This window comes from Salvelinus namaycush, chromosome 25 (genome assembly GCF_016432855.1).
Source record: "Salvelinus namaycush isolate Seneca chromosome 25, SaNama_1.0, whole genome shotgun sequence".
In the NCBI taxonomy this organism is placed as follows: Eukaryota; Metazoa; Chordata; class Actinopteri; order Salmoniformes; family Salmonidae; genus Salvelinus; species Salvelinus namaycush.
The window spans coordinates 11,980,106-11,991,393 of record NC_052331.1 but is presented as its reverse complement, the minus strand read 5'-3'; the positions used below and the strand labels follow the sequence as shown (position 1 = coordinate 11,991,393).

At 42.9% G+C, this 11,288-nt stretch overlaps 1 protein-coding gene across 2 annotated transcripts in view; it reads left to right on the top strand.

Moving 5' to 3' along the window:
* Positions 1 to 6,740: 6,740 nt before the first annotated feature.
* The window catches only part of LOC120020719 (CDK5 and ABL1 enzyme substrate 1-like), a 30,692-nt gene continuing 26,144 nt past the window's right edge, over positions 6,741 to 11,288 (top strand). For both annotated transcript variants that reach the window (XM_038964447.1, XM_038964446.1), the window contains exon 1: positions 6,741 to 7,422. In XM_038964447.1, the coding sequence (XP_038820375.1) occupies positions 6,860 to 7,422 (563 nt within the window). In that variant the 5' untranslated portion in view covers positions 6,741 to 6,859. The remainder of the gene's footprint in view (positions 7,423 to 11,288) is intronic.

Genomic DNA, 11,288 nt, shown 5'->3' with positions numbered 1-11,288 from the left:
AATAAGACACTTTACTCATCACCTTTGTGCACAAAACATCCATTGAATTATTCAAATAACGGTTGCTGAGGCCAATTTTTTCCCCGTCCTCACAGCCGAAGATATGATCATTTTATTTTCATCCAATGACTTCTCCCTGTGAGCACTGAGTGCTAGTGCGCATGTGATGTTGGTCCATGTAAACGGATGCAACCGAATATTATGGATATACTGTACTGACAAGATGTCCCTTCACCTTAACAACGGAAGTCGTTGTCCACAAAGCGGCACGACGGGCTGTCTTGCTCCCACCTATCCTTTCTCTGGATTGGTGAATACATCTCATTATTGTAATCATTTTTTAATATTCGATAAGGGTTGTTGACGTCAACCGCCTGTATTCAATGGAGAGAGATGCGATGCTTACTAGCCTAATGTCATGAATGTGCATAGCCATCTCGAGACAACTCCGATACTGTGTTTTTTCTAAAAGTTGCCGGGATGTCACGGGTCCTATCAGTACACTCGTAACAACTTTTAAGCATTACGACACTATTCGATCAAATAAACCTCTCTCATTGACCTTCATACAAAAACTCATTGCTAGGTGGGCGAAGCAATGACACAACCCCGATATACCCAGAGAATGATAGAGGCCTCTAGTGGCCAAAAGTCTGTTATAGCAGGGGCAGCGCCATTGAGGGCTTCCACCATTTTAAAGTAGTCAACTGGGTTGAGATTCCTACGGGTTGTACCCTCAATGGCTCTGCCCATGCTGTCGCAGAAGCTATGGCACAGATATAAAGATCAGTCCTCTATCTTTCTCTATGTTTATACCGCAGCTGTTCCATTGCTCAAAAAAAATGCGCAGCCCACTTATTTTCAATATCAAGGTTTGTTGTTTTACAGATTCAATGTAGGTATTTTAGAGACTTCCATGCAGTAAATGTTCAATATTAATGCTTTGAAGTCTTGGTAGCCTAGGGTATTAGGGTAGAATGTATAGGTTATTTAACCAATTACTTCCACAATATGACACCAAAGCACACTATAGTTTCCCCCAAAAATAGTTTTCAGTGAAACATTCCCGTCTTTGCCTGCAAGTTTTTGTATCTTTGCGTATGTTACCCTGCCCTTTGCTTTCGCCAAATATTTTTTATAACTAACCCAAGACAGACCACAGCCTGTCATTTCCAATGGGAGCAAATGAATCATAGTGGGCAGAACAAGCAAAGAGGTGGACCGAGCCAAGCACCAGCTATCGAGAGCCTGATGGGGCATTCTAGCCTGAATTTCCGTTAGGGAATGCCTACTCCGTGACGTGCATATGTGCAACGACTCAATACGCCCTATGCTTTCCTTCTTAACAAAATAATTTTTTAAAACTTTGGCAAAGGGTAAAGTCTACAAAATGTTGTCCACTCTGTTCGCAACAAATTCTAAATTCTAAAACTGTATTGAGATCAAATGTTTAAATCGATGAGAAAATTTGCAGAACGTTAACCTAACGCCATCTCGCTCCATCTTCTCCTACTTCCGGTCACTGGGCTTCCTCTCACCATCATATTTGGTAGTGAGTGGAAACGCCAACCGTATGCTTCACATTTATACATCTTGTGAAGTATCTCGCTGTTCTGTACGTGCTTTCGCTACCTTTTTGATGTTGCAAAGTTTTGGCACATTCATTCCATGTATGCGGGGTTTTAAGAGGGAGCCTAAAATGTTGAGTCTCTATTGGTCATCCGGTTTTGGAGTGACCGGTCAGCCTCACCCACTGACCCAGTTTGTTTACATCCTAGCTACATGTAGGTTAGATAGGCTACCCTGCGCCCAGGTAACTTGCTAGCAACAGGTTTGTTACTGTATAAAGTAGCTTAATTGATAATTCCAGAAGTTAGATGTGTTGATTGTATCCCCTGAACTATTATCTTCAGCACCTAAACGTCACCTATGTTAGCTAGCTAACAGTTTTTTATTTTTTTTATCAACAAAAAATCAATACAGAAAGTACATGAGGGAACACAAGTATATATACGGTAGATGATATACAATGGACAATCGAGCTAGGGGGTACAATATCACATTACAATTACACAAGGACCTTAAGGGACATACATACACTTACAATTCTAACAGCTGTTTTGTTAGTAGAGTATTTAACTGTCTTAAAATACAGTTCAATTTATTTTTGTAGGGTAAGAAAATGTGTTTTTTTGTTTGTAAATTTACATTTGTGTATATGAAATTTGGCCAAAAGAATGAAATTAATTACATAAAAATGTTTCAGCTTATTTCTATCATATGTAGCTAGCTAACAGGTTAAGAAGCTAGGTGATTCACACATATGACCGAAGATACAACAATGAGACAGAGATTTCACTGGATGTATAAATGTGAAGCATCCGGTTGGTGTTTCCACTCACTACCAAATATGATGGTCAAGACAGGAATGTCAGTGTTCTGCCATGGCCAGCGAAGAGCCCGGGTCTCATTGAGCACGTCTGGGACCTGTTGGATCGGAGGGTGAGGGCTAGGGCCATTCCCCTCAGAAATGTCCAGGAACTTGCAGGTGCCTTGTTGGAAGAGTGGGGTAACATCTCACAGCAAGAACTGGCAAATCTGGTGCAGTCCATGAGGAAGAGATGCACTGCAATACTTAATGCAGCTGGTGGCCACACCAGATACTGACTTACTTTTGATTTTGACCCCCCTTTGTTCAGGGACACGTTCAATATCTGTTAGTCACATGTCTGTGGAACTTGTTCAGTTGTTGAATCTTATGTTCATACAAATATTTACAAATGTTAAGTTTGCTGAAAATAAACGCAGTTGACAGTGAGAGGATGTTTCTATGGAGTTTATATGGATGAGCAATGACTGCGCAGCATAGGCAAGATGCAATAGATGGTATAAAATATAGTATATACATATGGGATGAGTAATGCAAGATATGTAAACATTATTAAAGTGGAATTAATAAAGTGATTAGTGATCCATTTATTAGAGTGGCCAATGATTTCAAGTCTGTATGTAGGCAGCAGCCTCTTGGTGTTTGTGATGGCTATTTAACAGGCTGATGGCCTTGAGACAGAAGCTGTTTTTCCAGTCTCTTGGTCCCAGCTTTGATGCACCTGTACTGACCTCGCCTTCTGGATGGTAGCGGGGTGAACAGGCAGTGGATCGGCTGGTTGTTGTCCTTGATGATCTTTTTGGCCTCCCTGTAACCTCGGGTGCTGTAGGTGTCCTGAAGGGCAGGTAGTTTGCCCCCGGTGATGCATTGTGCAGACCGCACCACCCTCTGGAGAGCCCTGTGGTTGTGGGCGGTGCAGTTGCCGTACCAGGCGGTGATACAGCCCGACAGGATGCTCTCAATTGTGCATCTGTAAAAGTTTGTGAGGGTTTTAGGTGACAAGCCACATTTCTTCAGCCTCCTGAGGTTGAAGAGGTGCTGTTGCACCTTCTTCACCACACTGTCTGTGTGGGTGGACCAGTTCAGTTTGTCCATGATGTGTACGGCGAGGAACTTTAAACTTTCCACCTTCTCCACTGCTGTCCCATCGATGTGGATGGGGGGGTGCTCCCTCTGCTGTTTCCTGAAGTCCACGATAATCTCCTTTGTTTTTTTGACGTTGAGGGAGAGGTTGTTTTCCTGACACAACACTCCGAGTGCCCTCACCTCCTCCCTATAGGCTGTCTCGTCAGTGTTGGTGATCAAGCCTACTACTGTTGTGTCGTCTGCAAACTTGATGATCGAATTGGAGGCGTGCATGGCCATACAGTCATGGGTGAACAGGGAGTACAGGAGGGGGCTGAGCATGCGCCCTTGTGGGGCCCCAGTGTTGAGGATCAGCGAAGTGGAGGTGTTTGTTTCCAACCTTCACCACCTGGGGACGGCCCGTCAGGAAGTTCAGGACCCAATTGCACAGAGTGGGTTTGACAACCAGGGCCTCAAGCTTAATGATGAGCTTGTAGGGTACTATGGTGTTAAATGCTGAGCAGTAGTCGATGAACAGCATTCTTACATGCTGACCAGACCAGACACGTTGCATGCGCGAGCGTCGCAAAATAAATTTAGAAACCCATGTTATTCAATTATTGCACCCACACTGCTTGCGCGCGCCAACGAGCGTCTGCGACACCAAGGGCTAAAATAGATGTCGTTCCTATTTCTGACGCAGATCGCGCTGCAAGTCCTGCCTCTCCCATCTCCTCATTGGTTTATAGAAGCAGGTACCCACGTGCCATCTCCTCATTGGTTTATAGAAGCAGGTACCCACGTGCCATCTCCTCATTGATTATACCCACGTGGGTGATAGAAAGACGAAAACTGTTTTGCCGGTAGTCGTGGTAATACAATGAAAGTTTAGATGCGATCACCATATAATTTAAACGATGAAAAAGCCTGGAAGGAGGAGAGATGACTAGAAACTATTCGGTTGGCCGTTTTATATGTGGATTAATTTTCGGAGTAGAGATCCTTGTCCTTTTCAGGTAAAATAACAACTCAATGTTTATATCCCAGGACAAATTAGCTAGCAACAGCAAGCTAGCTAAATAGGACAAATTAACGTTAGCTAGCAAGTGCAAGCTAACTAGCTAAAATACCATACATGCTTTTTGACCTGTCCCCAAATTAATATCATTGGTTCAGAGTTTGTTTTGATATTTTAACCTGCGTGTCGTGATCGCGTTTGGTGTGGGGGGGCAAAATACATTTATGCACGATAGCGCACGCCCGCAGCCGGTTTGGGCAAGGTGTTACGTAGGTATTCCTCTTCTCCAGATGGGATAGGGCAGTGTGATGGTGAATGCATCGTCTGTGGACCTATTGGGGCGGTATACAAATTGAAGTGGGTCTAGGGTGACAGGTAAGGTGGAGGTGATATGATCCTTAATTAGCCTCTCAAAGCACTCCAACCACAAAGCACTACAGAGGGTAGTGCGTACGGCCCAGTATATCACCGGGGCCAGGCTTCCTGCCATCCAGGACCTCTATACCAGGAGGTGTCAGAGGAAGGCCCTAAAAATTGTCTCCCGTCACCCTAGTCATAGACTGTTCACTTTACTGTACAGCAAGCGGTACCGGAGCGCCAAGTATAGGTCCAAGAGGCTCCTAAATAGCTTCTACCCCCAAGCCATAAGACTCCTGAACAGATGCAAAACATAATTGTCTATAGTACAATCACACTCTGATGACAAGCTTTCAGATAGTAGTGCCATAGCTCTGGAGAGCCCAAAGCCATACAGCACTGGAGTCATGAGAAGGGCTAGCCTTGATCATGACTCAATTCCAATACATTACACATAAAAGTCATTGGACAAAGACGTCTTCTGTAGGGGGGGGATTTTGTTAAGAGCCGCAACGCTCGGTTTGAATACTAACACGCATTGCTTGTGGTACAGTTTTGGAAGCATTAGGACCTTATCTTTCATATTGGCAATACATTTTTTTTAAATAACTAAAGGTTAAATTGATACACACTAGGGTTAGGGTTTCCACGCTGCCATATTTCCATGTTACAGCGCTTGTTTACTGAAAACAGACAGTGCTACCTGTGTTAATTAACCATCTGTGTCTCCAAACACCTGTGTTTAAACAAAGACAGACGTTACAAACACGTTGTCACTTAAAACAACTGTTAAAACCGGTAAAAGCAGTGTATACCAGATGAGGCTGGTGGGAGAAACAATAGGAGGATGGGCTCATTGTAACGAAGGGAATTATGTTTGACTCGATTCCATTCCAGCCATTAGAATAAGCCCTTCCTCCTATAGTTCCTTCTCTAAGTGTGCATTTTGTATTTGTGAAATTATTTTTATGTAATATGAAAGTAGAGGAATTTATGTTTATAGAACCGTACCACAATTGAGAATCGATTCATGTTTAGATGGAGTATTTGGCTGTTTTGGCTTCAAGCCAATTCGCCCTTTAAACAGAAAAAGTCATTGGAAAAGTAGGAATGAATGGTAGGCTCCTTTAGCCGATTATTATGCTAGAAAAGGGTTAGTAGTGCCCTTGTTCTCGAATAGCCACATACTGTACCTCTAGAGTAAGTTCAGTGCATCATATCTTGCTTGCTACCGGTGATATAAATTGTATAACCATGCTAACTTAGCTACCTAAAAAATACATTTACCTAGGATGTTTCGCGATGTCTTTCTTGTCGTACATTTTACGCTGGCTAGCTAGCTAGTAGCCACTGAGACCTTTTTATCCGAAATGGAAAAGTTAAATACGTTTAAAAAATTGTGAAAACAAATCAAGGATGACCTGTCATTCCAAAACCAGTTGACCAATAGAGACGCATCTTCTACGCCTCCCTTTAAACCCCTCCTATATGGAATGAAAGTGCCAACTTTGAAAACGCAAAAAAAGGCAGCTAAAACAAAGGGCGGGCAGGGTAACGTGCGTTTCTTCGCAATCATTGAAAATGTTTAAATGAAAACCATTTTTTTCTCATTCATTTACAATTTATTTGTTCTTGCCTTTCAAAATGATTTCCTTGCTATGTTATTTATTTGACCTCAACACTTGTGGGTTAATGTTTTGCTTTCAATATCATTTTTGTTTGCAATAAGAATTTTATTCACGAATTCAAAAGGTTTGCTTGATATTAAAAAAGGCACACAAGTAATTCCATAGAAGAGTAGAGGAAAAAAACCTTTCATACGTATCCCTGAAAGCTTATTGGTCAATTTTTTCTGCTGCCACAATTCACAATACTGTACACACGTGACCATCCTGTGTTTAGTCAGTGTAACGCTTGCACTTAAAAGACAAGCATTTGTCATTTGCTAACTACATAAGCACTCTTTACACACTTGTAATGTAATCTTGACAAAACCGCTGCTCGCAGCTTCGTATAGCTGAAAGCGGACCATGGCGGCTGCCATGAGCAGCAACACATCCACGCTTCAGATCAAGTATTCCAGTGTCGAGCATACGCGGAAACGCATAGACCCTCGGAGGAGACAAGCCGCGCTCTCTTTTCTCAGTAACATTTCTTTGGATGGTCGACCCGTGCAAGATGATGCCGACAATCAGATCGAAGAGGATAATTCAATTGAGGCCAGGACTAGACAGAGCCTGGTTTCCACAGCAGAGCGCCCGCTGTACGCGGTTGGCAGTGGCGCTGCGGTAGCAACCCCCACCGCCGCCCAGGCGCTCGCTATTGCAAACCAGGCTCTGATTGCTAACACCCGAGCCAGTTTTGGGATTGGTTCCGCGGCTGCAGCTCCAGCATGTACATATCCGGAAGGGGATGCTTTCGGCCCTTCGATTTTCAGTTCGCCCTTCTCTGTAGTACCAGCCGCGACTAGAAGCAGGCTTCAGACCTACACGCAGGGAGTCGTGCCTGCTGCCCACTCCAGGCAGGCTTCCCAGGTCTGCTGTCTGGAGGGAGGACAGATCGCCAACTCGGGACTGGAACTGCAGAGATCAAGGTAACTATAGATCTCTGCATCATGTAGCGTTAGTGTTTACATTCATTGAGGTGTGAATGAGTTTACACTGACTGTTATGTATATCAATGTTGCCTATGTTGGGTAGACTACTGGCACAGAAGCCCACACAGGCAATGTTTACACTGCACTCTCACAAATTAGGCATCATGTCGTATGCGACAATATTGCAACCCAGTAGTGTCAACACTACACTACAGGCTACAGTATTGCAACAGGTAAGTGTTATCTTGATGAAGGTCTTTGTTGAGTGAAGCTAAGAAACGTGATCCACAGATCAGGGCTAGGCTAGGCTAACGTTTATCAACAGAGATAATTTAAACAACAGAATGGGTTCGTTCTGTCACATTTTGTAGTATGGTTGCTCAAAGGTCATCATAAATCTTAGTCAGTGTACTGCTAAAGACATGTTAAATAAAAAGAAAGCGACAGACGGCAAAGACAAAGTGCCCTCGGATTTGTGAAACTGTATCTCATCAATGAGCGATTTATACACTTGTGTGCCGAGATTCATTAACACACCAATACACATGCGGTGGCCCATTGATTCAAGGGGAATCAATGTTGCATATCAACAGGATGAGGTGGAAACGGTTAACCATTGTGCCATCATTTCGATTTGCCTGCCTTAATAGTATGATGCACGTCCTTAAACAGAATTTGTAAAACATGTTAGGGATAGCACTGAAACCATGTGAGAGATCAAACAAGTAAAGGCATGTCCAGAAGGAAGAAAGGGGTGACTTTTTCTCCCCCATGCAGATTCAGTCCCACCATGACTACTTGACAGGCATGGAGATGAAGGCCTATATAGATCAAGCTGTGGCCTAGTTCCTTTCACAGACCTCATCACTTCAGACAAATGTTTCCTATCTCGAGGACTCGTAATCTACTTGTTACCTAACATGGCCAATTAAGTGGGGGCTAACTGACCATATAGCCTATTGGTTTGCACAGTACAGTATATAAAGCTAATGCTGCCCAGGTAGGCCTATTGTTTATTCTGGATTGTTTATTCTGGAGCTGAGGGTATGTGTATTTTCTCCCCATAATCCGTTGGATGTGTATGTCTTTCTAAAGTGGCCCAGCACCTGCCGCCTTGCCCTCTCCTATGCGATATAAACATCCTGTAACCCAACACGGATGCCTTTTATTCCATGCCTTTGTTTACTCTGTAGAGTAGACCAGAGCACAGGGAAATATGAGGCTGTCTCTTGCCACTGCAGGAGAGCTGTCAGTAACAGTTCTCTCTCTCTCTCTCTCTCTCTCTCTCTCTTCTCCTCTCCTCTCCTCTCCTCTCCTCTCCTCTCCTCTCCTCTCCTCTCCTCTCCTCTCCTCTCCTCTCCTCTCAATTCAATTGACTTTATTGACATGGCAAGTTCATTATTACATTGTCAAAGTATACATATCTCAAAATCAAATATATATGTATATATATACAAAATATTTATATATAAATAAATGGTGGGACCAACAGTAATAATAATAGTAGTAGTGGACATGGGATTACCATTAACAACAACTACAACAACAATATTAATCAGAACAACAATACATTAAATCAATGGTAGTAGACCAGTGTCAATATGACTGAGAAGACACATGACCTGGTACGAAAGACAAAACAAAACTAAGCTAAATGGGAAATATTATCAACATTACTTTGCATTTTTCACTGGCTGTCCCTCAGGTTGTGGCAGGAGGACACATATTTGGCTGCCAAAACTGCACATTTTGGCTTTTCACCCAATAAATATTTGATTTTTTCTTCATCTTTTATAGTTTCAAATTCTTTGTATTGAGTTACAATTTTGGGAAAGAAATATGCTCTTAGGTCTGAGTATTTGTCACAGTGTAGTAGGAAATGCACCTTTGTCTCTACCTCTCCCCTGGAGCAGAGTGAGCACAGCCTGTCCTCTCTGGGCAGCCAGGTTTGTCTGTGACGACCGGTCTCTATAGCCAGACTGTGCTCACTGAGTCTGTACCTAGTCAATGTTTTCCTCAGTTTTCTATCAGTCACAGTGGTCTCTCTCTCTCTCTGTCTGTGTTTGTCTGTGTCTCTCTCTGTCTGTCGGTGTCTCTCTGTCTGTCTGTCTGTGTCTCTCTCTCTCTGTCTGTGTTTGTCTGTGTCTGTCTGTCTGTGTCTCTCTCTCTGTCTGTCTGTGTCTGTCGGTGTCTCTCTGTCTGTCTGTCTGTGTCTCTCTCTCTCTCTCTCTCTCTCTCATTTATATATATATACTGCAGGAGAGCTGTCAGTAACAGTCTTCTCTTTCTCTCACTGTGTCAGAAAATGCTGTTAGATACACTACACTCTCAGGCCACTCCACGATGGAGACACTCCACGTCTTGCAACTGCCAGACTTCACAGGACAACGCATTCATGAAGCCATTGTGAAGCGTTTAGTTCACCTTTTGACTTCATCGAAGTGACATTAGTCAGACTGCCCCTGAAATCTGTCATGAGCTAATGCCATATCTTAATAGTGAAAAGTACATGTAGCGTAAAACATGCCATTTGATAATGAATGTGTTATGAAGTTGTTATATTAACAAAGACCTTACAGATGATTTATGTTTTGTTAAAAAAAAAGTTTTTAAAAGCAGAATTCATGTGTTTTTATCAACCCCAACAGTATTTTACACAAAGTTTAATTCATTAGCTTACTGCAATATATTTTTCTTGAAGGTGTTATGATGACTACAGTTTGCGTAGGGGGCTTCTCATTGCATTAGTTAGCCATGTAGAAAGCCTGAGTTACAGTACCATGATTTATTAGCTAAACCCCCACAGGTTATGGAATGCGGTCAGTCAGAGAAGGAAGCCCATGTAAACTGAATTATAAGCTAACTAGGGCGACCTGTTGATAGACCCTGGACACATTTTCCACAGGCATATCATAGATGGGAGTCCCACAGTGGCTGGTTTGTTTTCTCAGGGCAGCAGCTTGGTGGAAACGTGGCCAGGTTCAGAGAACCCTGGCTGGGAAAGGCAAGGCAGGATGCCCAGGCTTTCAGAGACGCTGCCCGGCCAGGCTCTCCTTTCTCTCGTTTTCTATCCTCCACTTCCTCTCCCAAGGGCACCAGACTAGACATTCTTTCTCTTTCATCTCTCTGTCTCTCTCTCTCTAGATAATAAACAAAAGTGGAAAAATAATAATAACCAAGTTACTGGCCCAACACTCTTAACCTCTAGGCTACCTGCCACCCAAATGCTCACAATAATATAGACATTTGAAATGTTATATTACTGGCTATGTACAGTTTTGTAACAATGTGCAAATAATTGAAGTATGAAAGGGAAAATAAATAGACCAATAAATATAGTTTGTATTTACAATGGTGTTTGTGCTTCACTGGTGGCCACAACTCTTGCTGGAGTTTATCAAAATTTGTTTTGTGGGTCTGTGTAATCTGAGGGAAATATGTCTCTCTAATAGGGTAATACATTTGCCAGGAGGTTAGGAAGTGCAGCTCAGTTTTCACCTCATCTTGTGGGCACATAGCCTGCCTTCTTTCGAGAGCCAGGTCTGCCTACGGCAGCCTCTCTCAATAGTAAGGCTATGCTCACTGAGTCTGTACTTAGTCAAAGCTTTCCTTAATTTTAGGTCAGTCAGAGTGGTCAGTTACTCTGTTTAAGGCCAAATGGCATTCCAGTTTGCTTTGTTTTTTGGTTAGTTCTTTCCAATGGCAGAGTTGCAAAGAAAAAGCCATATCTCAGACTGGCCAATAAAAAGAAAAGATTAAGATGGGCAAAAGAACACAGACACTGGACAGAGGAACTCTGCCGAGAAGGCCAGCATCCTGGAGTCGCCTTTTCACTGTTGACGTTGAGACTGGTGTTTTTTTTT